Below are 25,017 nucleotides of genomic sequence, written 5' to 3' on the forward strand. Positions count from 1 at the left end.
TAAAGCGGCAAATGCAAGAAACAAAACAAAAAGCCTCTTGGTCTGTTATTTGGGGGAGTCGCTTTAACAGGGCACATGTCTCTTCCGCTGTAAACAGCGACGCCAGTAATTTGGACGCAACGGAGATTAAAACATCGAACAGAGATTTATCATTTGTGGAAACCCACTCCCTGGGGCTTTGGATACGCCAAATGGCAGTGGCGAGCTAATTTGTCTAATCAGGGTTATCGATATCGAGAGATAAGGTACATTTGTATGAGGCGGAGAGAGAGAGAGAGAGACAGAGAGAGAGAGAGAGAAAGAGAGAGAGAGCGAACTCAGCTCAGACGAAAAGAGGACGTATGACCACCTCCGTTAAAGGTGATATCTGCGAGTTCGTTGACGCAATCGTCGGGTCCTGAGAAAGCACACCACACAGTCTCTTTCCAGCCATGGAATAAGACGTCCCATGTCACGATGTGCAGGTGCATTTCTCCCTGAGTTTCCTCCGATGAGAAATAAGCACGCCCTTCGCCAAACGAAGTCAGCGAGCCAGCGGGAGGAGGGAACGCCAGGTGCTGCACCTTTATTTCGTGCCCGCACACAAAAAACTGTTGCTTTGAGGAATAATTCATCGGGACGAAGAAGCATCAATGGAAGCATCAACGTCCTTGGCAACGTTTTCGTTGAACGAAGGTAAGCTCTTGCTTGGCTGAACGATTAAATAGTAAACAGTTGAAGATGAAGTTGGCAACGGTTGCATAATGTACAAGGCCACGTAAAAGTCTTGATGCACGTTCGGCTAACGCGACGCATTACGCCTCATGCGGGTTTTTAACCAAATAGGGCCCTTAAAGTAATTTTTTATTGCTTAAAGAATCGTTGATATCATTGCAATCTTTTTTCAAGCATTAATGAGAGTTTTGCTGAACGCTGTAACGATGAATTAGGAATAATGCCATTAACACTTTGTATGGTTGACTAACTCGGTGAATAAAAACTGCTGGAAAACACCTGTTGATTCTTAGGAGTTATTTTCCATCAGCGATTGGAATATGCCTCGGAAGCGTTTCAAAATCATTTATATCAATAACGTTATAAATGATTGATTAACTCAGTGAGAAATCTACTGAAAACACCTGTTGATTTTTACGAATTCTGTCTTGGGAATTATTTTTCATCAACGAAGGGAATATACTTCTGAAATATATCAAAATCCTTTATAACAATAAAAAAAAGGCTATGCGGCGATTCAAATATATGACAAGTTAACCATACACCCAAGTTCTAATCGGTCAATAGCGCAGCAAATCGATTACAGAAACGATATCGTAGAGATAAGAAAAAATTAAAAGGTATGCAACTATTGTTCCTACGAACCTTATTTTCAAAAGAGGCACTGTAAAGATACCATAGGATAATAATTGGCACTCATCATACTTATCCTATTTCTAATTCAAAAATAATTTCATAACTTTGCTCGAGTAAGACAAAAATGTCACAATCAGAAACAAACTCGTACCCACATTGAAATTATACACAACGATAAACTATTTGTCGAAGAGCGATAAATATATCTTTATTGTTGACAATTTTGTTTACCGATTTACCTAAATCTGATCTTGCAATGTAAAATTAACACTATTCTTTGTATGTGCAACAATGATAGTCAACGGGTCATGAGCCCTGCATTATAATTCGTGACTAGCCCCTAGATAAGTTTGCAGAATGAAGACACTCTGGTCGGAACTTCGGAGAGGTATGCTATCTACCTATCTATCCACCTATCTATCTATCTGTGTAATATATATATATATATATATATATATATATATATATATATATATAAATAAATATATAAATAATTATATATATATATATATATATTAAATTATAAATAAATAATATATATATATATATATATATATATATATATATATATATTTTCTAATGGGTAACGTACCTAAGGTCGGGACTTCTCATCTCAACTATCTCTTATACTATAGTCATTGATGATGGTACTGGTACACTAATACTGTAATAAATAAATTATAAAAAACGTGGCTCGGTACACAGAAACATGCTTACATATAATACGTGTATTTACATGCACGCAATATTATTATTATTATTATTATTATTATTATTATTATTATTATTATTATTATTATTATTATTATTCAGAAGATGAACCTTATTCATATGGTGTTCATTCGAAAGAAGTAACAGAAGGTAAAAATGGGAAATACAGAAAGAGATCAGTTATAAGAAACAGATAAATTAATAAATAATAATGTGTCCATTTGATCACCGAGTAGGTACAGGTATAAGATACTGACCCTAATAAAGAAAAAGGACTGAAGACATTTCAGCCCCTGTAACTTCGTTCAAACTTTTGACAGTAATATGCACTTAGAGTATTCGAGTAGACTTTCATCAGAAAGAAAAGTCATGAAACAATACGAAAGGTAGCAAGGACTCAAATGCTGAAAGCCGAACGAAAATGGCTGCGAGTTAGACCAAAGAGCCTATGTAAGTTTTGAACTATCAAGAAATAAATAATTAAAAAACAACTATTTTGCAGAAACAGTATAATAACGACCTAAGTTCTCAGAGAATATTCACTAAGTCCTAGTAATAGAGGTATATATAAAGTAAAACAAAACTTTTATATACGACATTTATAGTGCAAGAATACCAAATGTGGAGCTTTTCATAAAAGCACTTTCCTTATTAAACTTGCAAAACCCTCGTATAAATGAGCTGATTGATGAAATGTATGATATTCATGCTACTGGAGAAACAAATCCACAGTTATGTAGTTGTATATATGTATTTAAAAATAAAACTACAGAAAGAGCTTTCGAGAATCTACCATTGAAAAGGAGAATCATACAGTCTCGAAAGCTCTCTGTTGAGTTCTATTTTAAAGTATATTTGTACAGTTACACAACTGCGGATCTATTTCTGCATTTAAAGACTCATGCTACTATGAGTATATTTTATTCATACTATTTAACTAACATGAGTGCGTTTGCCACCATAGTAAATATAGAGTAAAGGCAAATACAAACACGACTAATAAGGAAACTGAGGTATTAAAGGTTTCTTAACCAAGTGCTGTTGTCCCTTTTACCCAAAATAATGAAAAAGAAAGGTTAAAGAAACTGACAAAAAGGTCAAGGTGTGATGGAACAGATTTCAATGCTAACAGCAGAGCAATGAATACACTGAATGGAAGAACCACTGATTGGCAACGTGGGGAAAACTGAGAAGAGAAGAAGAAAATCTCAGAAATCAAATGAACTAAAGGTAGTGCATTATGCAGATAAAGTTATGTACTAACAACACTCAAAGTATTACTGTTAGTGGGTCTAGGACATTGGAACCCCACCCAAGCCAGATCTTTCCGCTGACAGTGTTCCTCCATCTACTTGCAACTAATTTTACAGCACAAAAAAAAATCGGCATCCTTAAAAAGTCTTGCAAGATGTTTGGGGGTCTGTCTATTCTGATGAAATCTTTTTACTCATTTATTCTGCCATGTTTTGTTCACTGTCTCTTTATTTGGTGTTCAGCAGCTCGTGTTATATTAAATCTCTATTCCAGATACTAGTATTAATCTCTGGCACCATCCATCAGTTAGCTCATTGTCCATGTTTTATGAAATCTTCATAATTCTCATGATCCTTTGCATTCAAATTTTCTCAAACTATAACCTCCATCAATTAATATTTGTATCTCATGCTAACACCCTTGTCTTATCTTCTGCAAGGTTTAGTGCCAGTTTCTAAAAGCTTTGTTGCAAGTGTGACCAAATTATGGAATGATAATCCTAATGATGTAATTGAATCGTTGGAACTTAATTAGTTTAAACTAGGTTCATGAGATTCTTTATCATTTTTTATTTTTTTGTTCTTCCGTATGTCTCTTCCATACTTGGCTGTTATGCTTAACAGGGCACCTGGCATGAAGCATTCTGCTTTTCCAAGCAGAGGCTTGGTTAATGAAAATCTTAATAATAATAATGTACACTTCAAAGTTATCGATCTGAACAACATCATGCATAACAAAGGTTCCACACAAGAACTATCCTTCCATAACAACAGCCATGCTTTAAAAACAGAGGTCGACAAGCAAACCCATCCGCTGGCTCAGACAGACCCATCAGCCTTTCATCTTCACAGCTTATTATAATGTCTAATATGACATTATAATAAGGAAAAAAAGTTTTATAAATTTATGAAATTGTATCTCCCACTGACATGGGCAATGCTCATTGGGCATCTCCCAATTTTAGCCGGATATCTCATCATGTCTACGTATATAAGAAAGATTATATGCGTGAATATTTATATACATATATATATATATATATATATATATATATATATATATATATATATATATATATATATATATATATATATATATATATATATATATATATCACGGACTCACAGTTCAAGAGCCAAAAATCTCTATCAACTTTGCACACTGACATGCATCACACCAAATTCCTCATGAAAATTGCATATGAGAACTAAGGCTGAGTGAGTCCGTTTGGAAAAGACTGATGTATAGAGTCAGTGGCATAACTAGCGTTAGTGGTGCCAGGCCGGACTCTGAAAGTGCCACCCATTACCGTGCTAAAAGGTACTAAAGTGGTGAAAATTAAAGGCATATTTTAAGCCTTAACATCTCAATCATTTATTTTATTTCATAAAGCTAAACAAAAACAACACAGCAGATTTACAATGGAACCCTACGAGCTTTGTTAGAAGCGAATTCGCTAATAACAACATCAAAGTCCAACTGATTTTTAATTTCATGCTCTATTGACAATACCGCGAGGTCTGACAATCTGAGCTGACTCATAGTTGATCTTAGATAGTTTTTGATTAGTTTTAACTTGGAGAAGCTTCTCTCACAACTGGCTCAAACGACGCCAGAGTGCCGGCCCCCAGGACAGTGCTGCCCGGGACGGAACCTCCCCCCTTTGTAACGCCTATGGTATAGACACAAGAACATTTTCACACAAACATTTATACTTATATTTCTACATACATGCATACATTATATATATATATATATATATATATATATATATATATATATATATATATATATATATATATATATATATATATATATGTGTGTGTGTGTGTGTATGTGTATATACACATACATATAAATATATTTACATATATGCAGTATTATGTAGCATAAACATATATACCAGCGGATTAGAAGCACGCATTACCTCAACATTAAAGGCTTTATACATTTGATGATAACATCCAAGAGAAGCAAAAGGAAAAATGAAAAACGCAAAACTGCCGCCTTACTTTGTTTACAAAACAGAGAACACCTGCCTAAATGCCAAGCATCTGCGTCGAATTCAGTTCAAGGGGACGGACATTATGTGCGGTAATGTTGTGAAATGCGCATTTTGGGTTTCTGCGCCGCTACACGCTAGTTTAAATTTCAAAGGTGGGAAGGAATTCAGACGCGAGGAGACCCCAGTTCGATAACTGGGTGTCATGAGGTATCATTCATCATGCACAGGAACTTTAAGTCACCCGTCCCAATTAAGATCGCAACGATTTCCCACAAACTTAGAATTTCGTCATGAATTTCCAAATCGAGACCATGCCGATGATAAATGCGGAATAATATCTGGCAATTAAAATGTGAAACAGACTGATCATAATCATCTAGTTAAAAATGGTAATTTACTCTTGGGGAAAAACAGAATAACCTTGTTGTTTTCTTTCATATTTTTGCATTTCCTTAACGGTTGACACACTGAGTGTCATATCCTGAGTTACACTAAACTTATTTATTTTACTGCTTTTTTATATTATAAGAAACCAAGGTATAAATATGTTTCAAACGGAAATGCAGGAGCTTTTATAAATATTGCATATCAAACCGTGGCAGTGTCAGTAGAAGTTACATTAGACATCGAGGTAGACTTAGAATACGTCACACAAATGTGCAAAAAAAGTAAACAGGTGATTTATGCCTTTCGTTTAAAACTGAAGGATCTCTAATTAATCTAATCTCTCTCTTTTATATATATATATATATATATATATATATATATATATATATATATATATATATATATATATATATATATATATACACACACACACACACACACACACATATATATATATATATATATATATATATATATATATATATATATATATAATACTGACTGATAATCTATTAGGATTAGCCTATTCAAAGGACCTGCCAAAATGAAATATATTTTTCCAAGTTATACTCTGCAAGAGGCCGACATTCGATTACCACAAAAGTATTTTTCGTCAATATAAAGGCAAAAGCTGCTACGGTAGCATAACATACGTTCTCAATCGCACATGAAATTTGTTTGGGAAAAAAGACTCAGGTGAGTTTGAGCAGCAGCACTGCCAAAATCAAGGACCTTGGACAAAATAGCACCTTTTAAAAATTAATGACATAATAAAGCGATGAACGCTGCCGTCTGTATACGTATACCCCAGGATTAATAGAGTACCCTATTAATACCCAGGACCCACTACGGGTGGGTCCTGCGAATACCGAACGACAGGACTGAGAGCTATCGACGATGCCAAATCAACGGTCACTGAAGCCAACCAGAGAAAACTTTTTTGTTCTTGCCTATTGTCTAATAACGTCCCAACGGAGATCTTTTCGCCTTTACAGAACCCCATTCCTATCTCCTTAGCCTCCAATGTATATTGTTCGCTTCTGAAAACACTGCAACGGTTTTCACTGTTCATATAACTAACTGTTTATCTTGAAGCTTCAGACGCCACGTCGTGGTATCATTCACAAAAATGGTTCACCTGATTAATCCATTTGCATATTTTGAAATTATCATACAATCACGTTTCTCCTCCTTTTAATAATAGTCAGAATAAATCAATTTCACTCAGAATACCCTGAGAACAATTAGGTTACACGGAATATCATGGAAAATATTGTGTCGTGTATATAAATGCAGAAAGACGATTGCATCTACAGTCTTTAAGTTAAAAAAAAAAGCAGTACCGTAATACCTTTACATAGGGTATTCCAGTTGTTTTAAACAAACCTAACCAAGAAGTGAAAAGGAACAGCTCAACAAGATTTGCTACAGTAAGAAATCTTCCTATACTTATGCGACAATAATATATATTTTTCCAGAGGAAAGAAATTTGGAAAGGATTCCCACTATGAGATTCAAACACTAATGACTTTTTTTATTCATTTTTACTTCGCCACTTTCAGCGTTCTTTAACATCTTGACATGAAGCCATACTATATTTCTTGTGAACAAATTTTATACTCGGGGTTCTCAGACTAATTTTTCAAGACATTTTTATTTTAATCAAGGAGCCGTGAAAGGTCTTTGGTTAATTCTGTCTCCAGTCATGAATTCTTCATGACAAATAATACTACATACATGTCTGTGCTATCACTGTCATAGCACCAAATATTCTCTTCCAGGTAGCTATGTGCATCGATGTCATACGAATATTTGTAATAAGTTAGCGGTTCTCGCAAATGCTCACATTAGACGCAAACCTATATGGGAAGATACGCATTGCAAATTCCTTCTCCCTCTGTGTGTGTGTGTGTGTGTGTGTGTGTGTGTGTGTGTGTGTGTGTGTGTGTGTGTGTGTGTGTGTGTGTGTGTGTGTGTAGAAATACCTTCCCCTTAAATATTATAACCTATTTCATTCCGTTTCACAGTATCAACTGAATTCAACCAAACGACGCCATTAAAGCCTGCTGGTCCCAGAGCAGAATGGTTAGTCATACTAGACCACACGTCAGCCATCCTGATGACCTGCAACACCATTACCCTCATGCTGGCAATGGGTGCTGCTACGTACTGGAGGGAGGTAAGTTTATTCTTATTGGGATAAAGGAGATCGGTGAGTCACTCACCAGTATATTTCAGTTGTGGTGTTATAAAAGAGTGGCTTTTTTATCTAACTGTGAAAGGATTGAGGCTCCCTTTGCCGCAAAAGCATCTTCACACATGTACTCTAGAAACACGTGCGAAGGGAAACAAAGGCATTATGTGTGGCTTCTTCAAGTGTATGTCACGTAATGTCATTCAGCAATATTATTATCATTATTATTATTATTATTATTATTGTTATTATTATTCAGAAGATGAACCCTATTCGTATGGAACAAACCTGACAGGTTTCGGAATTCAAATAACTCCACTTGCAGGTTAGGAAGTTAAAATCGTGCATATATACACTTTCGAACTTCCTTTTTAATTATCCTCCATTTAAGAACAGTCGTCAGCACGAATGTCTCGAATCCACTATCAACTGCTCTAGAGTCTGTCTAATCTAGCAGAAAATATCTGACATAAACCCTATTGTTTTTACTACTGGAACCTCACACTAGGTCTATTTTGTAATTCAGTTAGGATCAGACGTATATTAATCTCCAGTTAGCATCTTAGCCATGCAACGTGATTTTTCAGAAAGCCGCTAATCAAAATCCCCAGTTTTTGTGTACCTGCCTTTTCCACTGGCACTAATTTGGCTGTTCAGCATCTAGTACAAAATATACGTAACAGTAATATTCAGATTCGAAACATTTCCTAAAGTGGACCTGATCAACTTAACTTGAAATTTAACATTTTCCTGAGATTTAGTGTCCCGAACCTCAACAAGCAGTTACTCGCCGCTTTCACTTTCAATATAACTACTTAAAAAAGTATCAAAATTATTTTGTTTGTGACTGATAGCTACTGAACCTACCTGAAATTCTTTAACTTTAAAGAAAATTATAAGATCCCAAATTTGATCCTCATCGCTCCATTTCAAAGTGTTGCTTCATCACATGAAAGTGTATATTTTGTAGAAAGCATCTTAACCCTTTGTAGCTAATAACATGAGTGTTTATTTTGCAGAAAGTATCTTATCATTTGTACCTGACCAAACGAAAAAGTTTATTTTGTAGAGTATCTTAACCCGACTTAAGCTTTTTTTTTTTCTAAAAAAGTATCTTACCCAGCTTAAGCCTTTTAATTTGTAAAAAGTATCTTACCCTAACTTAAGCATTCTGTAATAAAAATAAACCAGATACATTTATCTAAATACATTATTCTAGAAATTTAATAAGATCTCATGCATAAAAACTCAGCATTAAATATGAGCTCTTGGATCTCACCATTCTGAGTAGACCATCTTGCTTGAGACTATTGTTTTTCCAGTAATAGGTTTCTAAAGGAACCGTTTTGCAGGTGTGGCATCATGTGAAACGCCCGTGGGGCACACTGGTGGGAATGGTTTGCCAGTTTTTCTTCCTGCCAGCCCTTGGGTTTGGACTGTGTGTGGCCTTTCAACTGCCGCCGTATCAGGCCCTGGGAGTTCTTATTTTGGCTTGCAGTCCAGGAGGAGCCTTTTCTACTTTCTTCACTTACTGGGTCGATGGAGACCTTGCTCTAAGGTGAGAGGGGTGGTTAGTTATAGTGGTTTTTACTATAGGAGTAGCCTTGTAAGATCTCTTGGAAAATGTGTAAATTTACTGCTTAATTTTTTTCTGTCTTAATGGCGAATTCATATGATTCAATAAAAAAAAAAAAAAAAAAAAAAACACGATCATTTAAAAAAATCTCAAAGTAGACATTTTGCAAAAAACGTAATAGATGTATTGCTTGTAATAGACAGTACTGTTCGCTATTACATTATGATCATTAGAACAACAATACATCATTCCGTTTATTACTCATCATCCATTCTTGAAAATATGATGACTCAAGTATGTAAAGAAGTTACATTTCCTTCAGGACGATCCTATTTCAGTTACGGAAAATATAACTTTTCTTATCAGCAGGGAAGCATTGACATCGCTCGTAATAAATGCATCAATTTCGTACAGAGCTGAGAAGAAACAATAACCCCTTCAGACACTGAAATAATGTAAAACGAACCAAAGGATTCCAACCCTCCTCGAAGCGCTATTTACGGTAACCTTCAGCAACTTTAAGTTATCTAAAATTGGTTTTGTCACGAGCAGAGTTTGCTTAAAGCATGAAGGCTTCATGAGAATCACTGAATGTTCCACTGGAGAGATGAATTATTCACGCTCCACATTTGGAACCGAGGCCTTAAGGCGGATATGGTCTCTCTCAATAATAATAATAATAGTAACTATTCAGGATGCCATCTACCAATGGATTTAAAGTGGTTATTTGAAAATTATGCCACTATATGAATAATAAAGTTTCTTTGAGCTAATATAACTCGCAAAGCGGCAAATAGAAGTTTATAATCCTCACGTATTCTTTATGACTGATCTCACAACAAATTTTGCCATGACAATATTCGAGAGTATAAAAAAGATTTTAAAGTTGAACCAAAACAGTCCCGTCTAAGGCGTTCCTGTCTGAACGACTATGAATGTTATAGAAAAGCTTTCGCATCACTACATCTGAAATGATCCAGCTTATCGTAGTACTGTAATACATCGTTGTTTGTGAATAAGTCCTTATTTGATCACCAACTCTAATAGTGAAGAAAAAGATATCTATACATAAGTGTGTGCACATCTATATACATATATATATGTACATACATATACATACATACACACACATATGTATATGTATATATATATATATATATATATATATATATATATATATATATATATATATATATATATATATATATATATATATATATATGCATGAAACTTAGCCTCCATACTAAATTTAACCCTAGTGATAAACGGGAGTACTCATAATAATGAGTATTTGTTGACTTAACAAAAATGATCAACATCTCGTTCACTTCCAGCATTATAATGACAGCAGTGTCATCCCTCCTGGCATTCGGCATGATGCCCCTGAACTTATGGGCGTACTCGCGACCGTGGACCAACCAAGAACTGAAGGTCCCCTACGTCAACATCTTCATCAGCTTAGCATTTGTCACCGTCCCCGTCATCATCGGTATGATCATCCGACATTTCAACAGAAAATGCGCAAGTTATATCTCTAAGGTTAGTCTACGTTGTTGATACTATGCTCCGAGTTACCCAAAAGATCCGACTGACTAGGTACTCCGTGTGGCATATTATTGCACTGAACGTTTACTGGTCATCTGAAAACTCACAGAAATTTAAGCTTGTTTACTCGTTTTAAAGACTTTAGCACAAAGTAAAACTACTGTGGTATGTTTTGTTTTTTTGTAAAAAGGATAATGCTTCTGTACTGACTTGGTATAGTATGATTAACATAGCCTTTGGAATTATCAAGAAAGTTAATCTACAAGCTTTTCAACACATGACAAAAGTAAATGAACTTTAGAGTAGTTCAGCTGGTTTGAAGTTTCTGAAGCTTCATGAGTGTTGCAACTTTAACCATCCAATGTAATAACTAGGACTGATCGTGACACATAATGTTAAACTATTATCATCCCATGGTTGTTGAAACTATATGTAACGCCATTTCTAAATTTTTGGTGTTTTTAATCGTAGTTTCTCTCGTAAACTTCCTTTTACTTGATATGTGGTTAACAGATATACCAGCATCGCCCAGTGTTACGTTTATCTTTACTGATTACTGTACTGTCCATACTCTTATATACAATATACAGACGTTAATGCGTAACAGGTTCAGCCGAGATACCCAAAATTGATTCTCACTTTAGATAAAAGCAAAATATATTTACTTTTCACATACGCTCCTTATAAGGCCCCGTTATTTATCTCTTGAACAGTCTTTGTAGTAGTGCGTTTTTCAGGGTTGTTTTTGCTATTGTTAAAGCAACATTGACTTCAAGCATGAACGGCTGCTGCTAAACGCAAGGGTCTTTCCTCTTTGTCATTTTCACGGTTACTACTTCCTGAAATAATCTTGATGACTCTGGTCAAGAATGCTGTCATGTTAAACTTCGGTTTCTAACAATTAATACCGTAAACTGCTAGATCTGAACTATTATACTGACCGCAACTTAAACATGGGGGCTATTTACATAATCCTTCACTAAGGTTCCCTGTATCACTGATAAAAGCCGCGTCAATGTCCTTTCTCTGTAAGCAAAGATCAAAGTCGTATGGAATATATTTTCACATGATGATTTCATTCAAGCCGGTTACAAATAAACGCTGAAACTAACACTTATATGTTATGCTTAAACTAATACCTGCGTGAATCGAAACTGATGTCTGTTACACCTAATTCTAATTCATCGCAATTCCCAACAGGTCTGTGGCCTTCTGGGATGGATAGGAGCTTTGACCTGCGGCGTAATGCTCATTCTCATGTACTGGGATGTCATCATCGAAACGTCAATAAATCTTGTGATTACAGCTGCCCTTATACCAATCGCAAGCGTCATTGTAGCCTACACTATCTCCAAGATAGTTTGTTTTGTAAGTAACCTGTAAGGTTATACAGCTTCATGGGTATATTATAAAGAATATATACTTAACATTCTAGTATAAAATATTGCAAGATTTCCCTCCACAAAAGAAAAAAGTTTCCCCCCCAAAAAAACTTGCACATTACTTAAAATAAGCATGATCATATTCACAAGAGCTGGTATCTTGAAATTCCTTGCATCTCATAGTACGTGAGATGTACTCAATTCAAGAAAGTATTGATATCTTATTCCTACTTCTTTTCAGAACCACACATTCTGCCGGACAATTGCTGTTGAGACAGGTTGCCAGAATATAGTGGTAGCAACAAACGTCATGCTGCTGTCATTCGCTGAACCTGAGGTAATTCAGTTCTGAATTTCATTCTGAATTCTACTTTTTAGCTAAAGAACTCTGACGTGGGACGTTTGATTTTCGCTTAACAAAGTAATGCGTGTAACTGTAGTCAGTGCGTTTCCAGGAAAACTTCCAGAGGACAAGGCTCTCAGAAGGACCAGAATAAACGATAAAATTTATTTTTTGTAAAACTATGTAATGAAGGATAATCAAATGCTAATACTGCATCCAGTTTTCCTTTGTCTAGGTACTGTACTTGTTTATACTAGTTGCAAAAGAGTCAGAAGTGAACATTTACTTTTTTATTAACTTAAGCAGACAATAACAGATTTGATTACTTTGATAACTTGTTGAAACTAAATTAAATAATGAATATTTCACATACTGAAAAATATTTATAATTCACACGAAAATATTCTACTCATGTTATATTACAAACAGTTCTTGTGCACCATGGAAAATTAACGGAAACCGATAAGCTTGAAAATTTTCCCTTTAATCATCTGCTTATCCCTTCTGCACATGCCTCTTAAGATCCGTGGACAACTGGTGATCTTTCCTGTATTATATGGAATCTGTCAGCTTGCAGAAGTACTCATAACAGTAGGAGTGTTCCAGCTATGGTTCTATTTCCATCGAAACAATGTTGTCGAAGAGGAGGTCAAATCTGTGATTGACAACTCCATCCTCACAAGTGTGCCTGTGCCTGCTCACAGACTATCTGAGGTAAGGTTTTACTATCGCAACTATTTTCGCACGTATCAGTTCTAAACAGGCTTCCCACAGGTCTCTTTCCTATCTTTTTTTATCTGAATTGATGGAAATTGACAAACTATCGTCACTATCAATATCATTAGTCGTTAATTCACGTCTAGAGTTATAGCCTTAAAATCTATCATAATATAACTACCTTAAAAAGTGATAAAATAATTATCAAAATATATAATTTTGCTTCTAAAAAACAGATACAAGGGTTTTTGTCTATGGACCGGCAGATTTTAGGAATATATTCAGTTAAACAACACAACTAGAGTAAGTTGCGTTTTTATCTATATTTCCACACTGTATCACCTCAAAACGAATGCGATGTTGTAGAAATGTAAGCATTGGTGCAGAGCAGAGAGAAAAAAACTGAACGCATGAAGTTCCCTCTCAGGCAAAGATCCAAAGTATGACTGGATTCCTTGGAACCCCTGACATATGTCGCATGCAGAGAGAAAGACACCAACAGCGCGAGGCAGAACTAACCACATACTACAGATACATTGACACTTCGAGGTAGCTCAAGAGAATCTCTTTATAAACCATGTAACTATTTACTAATTTAAAACATGAATCATCTGTTCCTCTAGAGTTTTCTTCTGCTAAATATTCACCGAAAATATTTTACCATAACAAAATTTCTAAAAATATAAAAAATGTACATATATACTTATGCTATATTCAGCTAAAAATTGCTTGTAAAGTCTACTTATATAATAATAAGATGGAGTCCATATGTTACTCTGTTTGATAGCATCTCAGAACAAAACTATCTTTTACTAAAAAATAATCAAATGATTTCCTCAAGGCTGCACGAGGACGGAGCGAAAGATGAAGCTGGAGACGCATTCCCGACTGAGCTGACAACACTTCGAGTAGACGAAGTCGATGATCCCAATACATGGAAACGATCTAAAACTATGCTCCCGGAAGTACGAGCAGCACAGACCGAAGAACACAACTCCCCATTCCCGTTCTATGGAAGACCCAAAAGCCCTACATTTTTCGACTTCCCGGACAACCCTTACTTCGACTCGCCTAGATCGCCAGACATTGCTAATGAGAGCCTCAACTTTCTGGATGATGACTGTGACATCGAATCTCAGAAAAGTCCAACTTTAAGCAACAAGGGCGTGCCATATATGTTTCCAGTCACTGAGGACGACTTCCAATCATCAAGAGAACCATCTCCCGTGCCTTACGGCACCCCAAATCCAGTAAAAAAAAACAAGAATCGAGATTTCCAGTGGCACAGCTCTTCTGTTCCAAGCACACTGGTTCATACTGCACCTTCCCTGACCTCCCCTGAAACTCCATCACGAACTTTTGCTTTTTATCATAATGACGTCCGCATAGGACAAGCTGATCATTTCAGAACATTTGGAAGTAAACGAAAGACAGACACGTGCTAAGGTTGGACATTTCACTTTTACTTATAATAATAAGATTATAAGTCTAATGTACATAAGTCATGCTTGTTATATAATACGCTTTAAATGGTTATAAGCACTTCTTTCTATATCGTAAGTACTGCACTGTACTGTAGTAATATTACATTTATAAGACACTTGACATGAATCTTGATTCATAACTTTCTCTATTTTGTAAATTATGAATATAATTACGATCACCTGAAACATGTGCTTTCAGTGGCCTTCTTCGCTTTTTGGTGGATTTCAAGTACAGTAACCTTATCCCCTAAATTTGAGTGGGTTCAAATCCCAACGCGGTGGGGAAAGACGTATTTACTTCTACTTCTAATTCAAAGCTTACAGTGTATCGTATTCACAAATGTATAGTGGTAAGCATACATCTGCAGACTCTGTCTCTCTGTCTCTGTCTCTGTCTCTCTCTCTCTCTCTCTCTCTCTCTATATATATATATATATATATATATATATATATATATATATATATATATATATATATATATATATATATATATATATATATATATATATATATATATATATATATATATATATATATATATATATATATACACATACACACATTAGTTATGATCAGTAAGGATTTGCAACGCTGACTTTCTTAAACACCTTGAAACCTAAGTGTTTCGTAACACAAGAAAGGCAAAATCTGGGAACATTTTTTTCCAGGTTATTGGCATTTGATCATCCTTTCTGTTGATCTCAGGGAATTTTGTGAGCACCTAACTGTTTGGCACAAAGCTACTGATGGTCAAACCTTCTGCTATCAGCCTCATTTACTTCGGAATGGAATACAGAATTTTGGCCAAAGGCCAAGCGCTGGCGCCTATAAGGTCATTCAGCGCTGAAAGGAAAATTGTGAGTAGAAAGGTTTGAAAGGTGTAACAGCAGGGAAATCTCGCAGTTGCACTATGAATCAATTGTTAAGAGAGGATGGAGCATAAGACAGAAAAAAAGAGAATAGGAACGAAGGCACAGTAAAAAGAATGAAAGGGGTTGCAGCTAGGGGCAGAAGGGACGCTGCAAGGAACTTAAGTACCTGTAATGCCTGAAGTGCGCCGCATGAGGTGCACTGACGGCATTAACCCCCCTATAGAGTTACTTACTATGTATTTCATGTTGCCATTTAACCAAACACCTTACAACAGCTCCTTGTTTGTGTCCACTGAGTTCCATTTTCTCACCTACTCTATTTTTCGTCACCTTCCGCCTACCTTTCCCCCTACAAACTTTTGCCTGGCATTCAACACCATATACCTTATATCTTCTACCCCACCTTCCATCAACTGTTATTCATCTAGAATCTGAAGTAAGTTCCTGACGAATTCTGCTAAAATTTACCATTTTGAGAGGAAAAATGAACACTAATTCGAACGATGAATTCTAACAGTTTCGCTGGTAAGAAACCTCGTAAGTTTTCCGCTCCTAGACAGAATCTTCAGTTACTATACTCATCATTTCCTACAACAAGTTCTTTAATATTTTGATTTACTTTTCATATAAGCCACGAATTCAAGGGAATAAAATTGTCCGAAAAGTTTTTTATGATCCTGTTGCCAAAAGCTATTTGAGTTTTTACCTAGAAGAGAGATAAAACTGAAGTTATGAGTCTGAAGCTTGCCAGTTTGTGTCAGAAGTTGACCGTCCCTATAAATTAGAATTTCCGCAGCGCATAGTAAAATTTTCCAACTAAAATATTTCACCGTACATAAATGATAACTGCATATGAATGTGAATACACGTGTTAAGTGAAGCTACTTTATTTAGCACTAAAAAAAAGTTGAAGTAAAGAATTCCAGAAGTTAAAAGTTATTCGAGTTATGTAATATTACAGCAAATGTCTTTCCGAGGAGGGGCGAAACTTTGCGTGATTTGGACCTCTACCTAAACTACAAACAACCCAAAATTGTCACCGAATTTCATAAGAGATCATCTGAGTAACTGAGAATACAACTATTAAAGCAAACAAAGGCTACTTACCTTAATTCGAAAAAAAAAGAGAATCCCAATTTCAAAATCAAACCATAAATTAATAGTGAAAAAGTGCTTACCTTCAATCTTCTTTGCAATAACAGAAAAATAACATCGAATATTCACAAGAACATGAACCACATACTTGGAATGAGGATATGGTGAGCTGAACTAAACTCTTGCAAGCACTGCTTTGCGGATTCGACGCCGTAGTGCATTAGGAGGTCAGCAGCTTTCACCAAACCATGCACCATCAGCAAAGTTTGGTAGGCACTCTCTGAGGGTGGAATTAGTTTGAAATTTTAAGGGGCAGAAAAAAATATTTAGAAAACCAAGCTGAGGGAAAGAAGGAAAGATGATGAATATAATTTGAAACAGAAGTTAAGTACCAGGTTAATATAACTGTGCATTCTGGAAAATTTTCTAATAAAAGATCATAGCATAGTCTAACTGTTAAAGGAAAGTAATTTTGAACATATTCTGCAAAGTAGTTTAAAGTCAACTCAACTTTTTGAAAATTTAAAAGACCATGTCTGAAAAATTAGAATATTTCGAACAAATAATCTGAAAGCCATATCAGTCATTTTGACCTTTTTTTAACAGCAGTGGACATCTAATAAACATGATCATTACGTGTTAACTAGCTCATCAAACATACATATAATATTCATAGCTCTAGTGCGTATGTCTGTAAATTAATCGTCTGAAATAAGTATTTAATAACACTCTAATAATCATCGAATAGGCTTATTAATATATACAGTGATAGAAACAACTTCTTGCCTTAAAGGTATACAGGCATCCAGTTACTGAGTGTACAAAGGGCAATAAAAGCAGGTATTCTGATAGAATTCTGATAGACTCCCCAAAGGGCTACCGACGCAATTCCTTTTGCACTAAAACCGAACAGAAAGATGCTAGAGAAATAACCAGCATAAACATAAAAAAAGTATTTTGGTACTTGAAGACTTTCACTTTTGAAAGATTTACGAGGTTTTAGCTGATATCTGTGACTTTCATGTCAGTTGTATGCATAGAACAGAATATAGAATTTAGGCCAAAAGCCAAGCACTGGGACCTATGAGGTCATTTAGCGCTGAAACGGAAATTGACAGTAAATATGACTTGAAAGGTGTAACAAGATGAAAACTCGCAGTTGCACTATGAAACAATTGTTAGCAGAGGGAGGTTTGAAAGATGGAAGGAGACTGTGAACGAAAGAAAGGGGTTGCAGCTCGAGGCCACAGGGAAGCTGCAAAGAACCTTATATAAGGCCTACAGTGCAATGCATGAGGTGCACTGAAGGCACTAACCCCCTACGGGAAGTTGTATGCATAGTAACTCGCACATGAAACTTGTCTAATTATGACAGTCACATACAAGAAACAGACATTTTCTTGCTGATTATTTTAATGATAATAAATTTTTTGGAAACCACACCATGCATTATTCCGGTACTGATATCAATTATTTAAAGTGAACGTTTATTTCAACCTGCAGCACTAAGAAATAATTTATCACAAGGCATTCCCAAGTTCTTCCCGTGCGGCTACGCATCATAACAAAAGGAAGGACACTTCATTTTTTTTTTTTGATACAGAACAGACTTGACCAAACTGAGTGAAGACTTGGGGAAGGACGACCAAAGGGGCTCTCACGCACATGAAGCAACATTCCCAACTCTTTGGAAATTATCCCATCTGGGAAAGCCCTGTGCAAGAGAAATTAAACTTTTTGAAAATAAAAAGAGGAATATCAACGAACAAACATAGAAGGGGATTTGTGGTAGCAGTGAACTGGCTTTCACATCGTCCCATCTGCAGGAAAACATGGAAGATGGTGCAATGTTATATGCAAGTGATATTTTAAATGTCGACATGGAAAGTTAGCATAAGTTTGAATATCTGGTATGAGGGGACTACGCATAGGAATATATCTTAACCCCAAAAATACAGCATTTATTATTTTTTCTAATGCAACGGACAATGGGGCAGGCAGTCAAATGGCCCTCTCTAGCTCAAGTCCGAAGAAAAGTAAAAGGTGGTAATTTAAAGGGAAGACAGTAGATGGATGGGTTTCTTAGACTACAAAGGAAGCTATAGGTTAGTCTCTTTAAAAGTTGAAACAGCCATGTCAGAATAAATAAGAGAATCCATATCTTGGCACAAAAGGAAAAACGTCACTAAAAAGTGCAAATAATAACCGATTTTTCTAACAAAACGGAAGCCAGTCTCATTCAATACAAACGGCAACATTAGCTATCCTATTCAATGAATGGACATATTTTTGGGAGACCCTGCAGCGTAAGAGTGTTATCCATCATTTCGTCCCTTTTTTAGCAAAGTGTCGAATATGCTTTAAAAAAAATCTGAACGGTAAGAGGAGGCAGACTTGAAACTTAACTGAAACAAGAAGTCAGTGATTAAAATGTATATCCGACACTTTGCCAAAAAAAAAAACTATTTTACCTGACGACAAACATCTAAACAGCAAGCCAAGTATGTCAAACACTCCCACCATATGCCAGACTGGGTAACGGATGAACAGCGCCTCACCATTTCAGCTTAGTAAGAAATCAATAACACAACTTACTATGGTCTGCAGACACATTTCTTGTGCGTACTAGCTGGTTGAGCAAAAAACGTGTAATTCCAGCTCTGATGTTGAGGAACCCACGGTCAAACTTTGGAAGGCTTACAGACTCGTTTTTAAGGAGCGCAAGCAAGGTTTCCCCAGCATCTTCAAGTTTCTTTAAACACTGCTGGTGAACCTCTGCAAAAGAAAAATACCTAAGGGGTAAGATCACAATTTTTTACAAACCTTAAATCTTCGTTAATTTGGTAATGAACAGTTTAACATAATTTGGAGATTCTTAAAATATTTTACTTCCATTTCATACACGCTGAGCCTTAATGCTGCGATGATATACTCACAATGGCACTGGAAAATCCCATTAAAAAAGCTTAATGAAGTGATCCCATTAATTGTTACAAAACAAACTAACTAGCGGAATGACGAAAATAGAATCATATAGATGAGAACTCTGCATACAATATCTGATTTTTTTAATATTTCTTACCTTAAATTTCTTTAACATGTTCCTGAAAGATTTATTCGACAATACAAACAAAGTTTTTAACAAAACAACATGTAATGGTAAAATAATTCTAGTGTACAAAAAACGGAATCATCCAAGACCATGCAACTGCAATGACAAAACATCTTGGAACACTCAGCTGATGAAATCCATTTGATGAAAATTTTTACTACCATGCCATTAACACAGGACATAACAGTATTTTAATCAAGCAAAATTTACCGTTCAGGGGAACTGCAATCCGTTGCATGAGTATTTTCTGCTTCTTTCTGCTTCTCTGGGAAGTGGGATGTGACGCAGCATCATCATCATCATCATCATAATCTGGCAGGTGCTCTTCCTTACTACTTTCGATATCAGTTTCTTCTGCACTACGTTTTCGTTTATAAGGCCCCTCTCTGCTGTTATTGTGAATCAGTGTGATCGGTTCTTGACCACGCACTTCACCATCAATGGAGCAACTGTTATTAGCTGATGACTGAACAGTTTCACTGGCGAGTTGATGGTCATCAGGTTCCAGTTTACATGTACTCTGCTGAGAACCACCTTTGCACGGGCACATTTGGGACTGTGGTAAACTGACAGCTGGGCAGGTCACTTTCGTAGGAAACTGATGTTCTGACGGTATTTGTTCGAGAATATCTGAATTAACACAATCAACCCTAGTCATTTCATCTATCGCTTGAGGAAACTTGTCGTTCTCATGTAAAGATGCTATTTGACCACCCTCCAGAGGCTGAACAGAATCATTATAAAGCTTTGCAAGATTTCTAAGCGACTGTAACTCACTTATTTGGTTATCTTCTTGTATGCCTTGAAATTTGTTTTCATCTGACAGAGCACTATGACAATAGTCGGGTACATGTTTCTCATCCATACTAAGAACTGGAGAACTTGAGGCGCCTATTGTATTGAGACCAGTGTGAGCGATATCACCTGTTATTTCTTCTCTACTTGTTGGCTGGCATAAAGTATTTCTAGTTTCCAGTTCAGCACCACAAGGAATTTCAATGCAAGGGATCTGTGTTCCATCTTTAGCCAATTTTTGAGACGCACACGTGTCTTCTAATACATCTGGTAACTGCTGAGCAGCCAAAGTTGGAGACTGTTCATTTGAATAAATATCCTGTGAACCATGTAGTGGTGAGAAAAATCTCTTGTCTTGATTATCTGTTATTTGGAGGAGAGATGCATTAACTACAGGTTCATCAGTTTTACACACATAATCAGAGCAATCGTGCTGGGAATCATTAGTCAGTGGAATGTCACAAAGCAAACTCTTTGCATTAACTGTGAAAGGTAAAGTATTTGGAAATGGTGTTAAAACTTCAATGTTGTCACAGGGGTGCATACCATGTATTGGTGACACTTCAGTATTTGACTGCCCCACATGCTCTACTTTAAATGCCTGAGTGTACTCACAAGTATTTTTGCTTTCCTGCTTAATCTCATCTGCACATTCATGAGATGGTGAAGCAGCTTGAATACCACCGCCGGGTTGCTTATTATCTACCAACAAAATTTCACTAGTTGATCGTTCAAGCTGCTTTTCTGTCAATACCCAAGTGCACAGAGAAGAGTTTTCATTTTCATTTTTATTTTCGTCCACACACCCATGATATGTAGAATGCTCATTCTGAAGCTTGGGAAGCTGTGAGCAGACATCTGATGGCTGTTGGCTTACTGTATGCGTCAGAGTAAAATTCAATGGTTCTGGGGCTTCATTCTTAGAAGGAATTTCTACCACTTTTTCTGGCACACCTGAACTTTTCACTTTCTTGCTCTTTTCCGTAAACTGTCTCAGTGTAGATTCAAACTCTCTCATACGTTTTTTCCTTTCTTCAAAGTGCTCTTCCTTGGGGTAAAATAATGACTCCCTTCTTTTTAACTGTTGAATCTTTTCTGAAATTCTATGCATAAGTTCTCCCAATGACAAACTCGGCATGGTCATAGGTGGGGTTGTTCCAGACTTTCTTTGAAAATTTGTCATTATCTTTAAGTTCCTTGAGTCTTGTTCAATTATTTCTGTTTCCTTATTTGTTGGTAAATCTCCGCTGTCCTCTGTTTTATTTCCTTTACTATCATCTTCCACTCTCTCCTCTCTATCATTATTTTCAACTTCTTTTCTTACCTGCAAAGGAACATCATGATCGACATCATGATTTGTTGTTCTCAAGCCCTTTTGCAGGTCATCCATACTTTTTTTCTCTATTATACCTGAGACCTCATGATTAAAACCACTTTCTGAAGTACACTCCAGGTTATGAATCTCAAGTACCCCAACAATTTGAGATTTTTCCATTACATTCACCAATCTGGAGTAGCAGACAGGTTTTGCAAAAGTATCTGTGGTTGAATACTCTTCCATCTGATGTTTGCTATCAGGAACAGAAAAAGTACTTATCTCCTTAGTGAGTTTGGAGTCTTCTCGTTTATATTCCGAGTCTGATTCTAACATCTCATTTAGCTCAGACCTTGTTTCAGTCATAGTTACTAATTTGGAGTCTAATTTTGTCACTTCATTTAGCTCACATCCTAGTTTGCTAACTATATTTATTCTAAGACCTGTGTCAGTAACAACACTAGATTTATCTGTTTTCATCAAGTCATCAAGTTCAGAATGGTTTCTACTCACCTCGCTGAGTCTGGAATTTATCCTTGCAGCTTCATTAGGCATTGAACTTGACCCTGTCATTTCATAAAGATCAAAACCTGAACCTGTTGATTTATTTCGGTTAAAACCTGCTATATTCACATCATTTTGGTCAGAACCTGCTTTTACTATATCAGCGGGCTTACATTCTAGTTTGGTAACATCATTTATTCTAGAATTTATGTCAGTGCCTTCACTAGATTCATCTGCTTTAACAATATCTTTTAGTTCAGATTGGTTTCTTATCACCTCTTTAAGGTCGGAGTTTATCCCTACCACTTCATCAGGCACTGAAACTGACCCTGTCATTTCATTATGATCAAAGTCTGAACCTTCCGATTTGTTTTGGTCAAAAGCTGGGGTATTCACTTCATTTTGGTCAGAATCTGCTGTCCTCACTTTACTTTGTTTAGAAGCTGCTATTGTCATTTCACTGGTCTCAGATTCTAGTTTGGCAACTCCATTTACTTTAGAATATGTGTCATTAGCTTCACAATTTTTATCTGTTTCATCCATGTCTTTTAGCTCACAATAATTTACCTCTTCAAATCTGGAATTTGACCCTACCACTTCATTAGGCTCTATACCTGACCCTGATTTATTCTGGTTAGAAGATGATGTGTTCACTTCATTTTGCTCAGAAGGTACCAATGCCATTTCACAGGTCTCAGGCTGTGATCCTATCACTTTATTTGGGTCAAATGCTGACCTTGTCACTTCACTGAAACTAGGATCTTTCTCTGACACTTTAAAGACTGCTCTGATATCTGTGTTAGGATCACAACTTTCTTCTGCTACACCTTTATTGATTGACTTCTCTGATACTCCATTACAGCAGGAACAATTTCTTCCTGAACAGGTATACTGGCTGGTTTGTTTAAACACATTTGGAAGAGATAACTCTTTGTTTTCTAGTAACATACTGGTTTTATGCTTCTGTGCGTCATGGGCAGAAATATCAGTCTGTGCCTCAACTCTCTTACTATGACAAGTTCTTGTTTCTCCCACATACTTCTGCATACACTGTATTTTTTTTCCTCTTTCTCCCATTAAAATATATTCCTTCACAAGCTCACTAATAACAAACGACTGCCTTTCTCTTGCCAACATTTCTTCCAGACTTTCCTCCATTTCTGGATCAACCATGTTTGGAGATTTTCTATTAAGAATTGCAATATCTACTATCACATTATCAGATGAGCATATTTGTCCAACATCCAGGTTATGTATAGCCTTCCCCTTGATTTCCTTGTCCACTGGATGGAGTCTATTTTCTTCACGTCCCCATTGTTGATCATGAGAACTCTTATTTAAAATCTCTTCAGACCACTCCTCTACACCGATTGCAGAGCCTTCCAATGTAGCTTCTGTGGATTTATTCAGGTAAGTTTCATCTTTGTTTTCTCTATATTCACTATCATCATTACACCTTAAATCATTGTATAAAAATATATTTGAAGCCTCATTTACATATGAATCTAATACACCATTATTTGCTGACACTAAAGATTCATAACTATTTATTTTATCCACAACTGCACTCAAATTCTGAGACGGCAATCTCTTTGAGGGATCACATTCAAACTCTTCTGCTTTCACAACTTTTTTCTGGAAACGAAACACTGTTTTTCCATCGCTCACAAAAATCAACGAAGATAGATTAATAAATTCACAATAATCTTTGTCTTCGTCTTCCACTGAAAATTTAAGGCGTTTATCAATGATATGAAGTGAATCCTGGGTTATAGTGTCTGTTCCTCTTCCAAGAAGGTTTGTGTTACTCACATCAATAGAAACACACTCACTTTTACCACTCTTCTTGAAAGATGCAGAATAAGCTTCCAGACAATTACTTGCTTCTGAATGTTTGACACTACCATTCATCACGGTACTCTTGATGGCAATGCTTTGTTCCATATCTGGAACAGGAAACAGATCAATCAATTCTGAACAATGAAGCCTATGTTTATCAACAGGATCTAGAGCAGGGTAAATGTTAATCAATTCAGACTGAACACGTTTACATTTATCTACAGGATTAGAATGATGCCTATTATGGATAGAGTGCACATTTATATTATTTTCTTTCACAAAATTTATCCGTCTCTTACCATTCCTCACTAACTCATTAGACAAAGGGCACATGTTTGATATTCTGATAAGCTCAGTCTCTTGTGAGTCATTATCCGATGTGTTGTTATTCTGCTCATCTGATGATATACTTAGCAAGTGAAAAGTAACTTGACTGCTGGTGTCATCCTTCAGACTCTTAGTGTCACAGCTTTGCGAAATTTCACCCAAGCTTTTTCTGTCAAGCTTGTTTTTCTCTGCAGTTGCTTGAATATCATC

The 25,017-nt window shown here is 36.1% G+C and overlaps 2 protein-coding genes across 4 annotated transcripts in view; one reads left to right on the forward strand and one right to left on the reverse strand.

The window, feature by feature from the left end:
- The window catches only part of LOC136835184 (uncharacterized), a 185,970-nt gene that overhangs the window by 142,054 nt on the left and 18,899 nt on the right, over positions 1-25,017 (reverse strand). For all 3 annotated transcript variants that reach the window (XM_067098420.1, XM_067098424.1, XM_067098412.1), the window contains exons 5-7: positions 20,238-25,017; positions 19,511-19,690; positions 17,064-17,195 (exon numbers count right to left, since the gene is read on the reverse strand). The exon at positions 20,238-25,017 is cut by the window's right edge and continues 975 nt beyond it. In XM_067098420.1, coding sequence (XP_066954521.1) covers positions 17,064-17,195; positions 19,511-19,690; positions 20,238-25,017 — 5,092 coding nt within the window. The remainder of the gene's footprint in view (positions 1-17,063; positions 17,196-19,510; positions 19,691-20,237) is intronic.
- On the forward strand, positions 102-15,134 carry LOC136835175 (ileal sodium/bile acid cotransporter-like). The gene is made up of 9 exons (XM_067098398.1): positions 102-675; positions 7,735-7,886; positions 9,254-9,459; positions 10,812-11,016; positions 12,223-12,390; positions 12,646-12,741; positions 13,270-13,461; positions 13,892-14,013; positions 14,306-15,134. The coding sequence occupies exons 1-9, from the start codon at positions 633-635 to the stop codon at positions 14,907-14,909; spliced, it is 1,788 nt and encodes a 595-aa protein (XP_066954499.1). The 5' UTR covers positions 102-632; the 3' UTR covers positions 14,910-15,134.

This window comes from Macrobrachium rosenbergii, chromosome 4 (genome assembly GCF_040412425.1).
Source record: "Macrobrachium rosenbergii isolate ZJJX-2024 chromosome 4, ASM4041242v1, whole genome shotgun sequence".
In the NCBI taxonomy this organism is placed as follows: Eukaryota; Metazoa; Arthropoda; class Malacostraca; order Decapoda; family Palaemonidae; genus Macrobrachium; species Macrobrachium rosenbergii.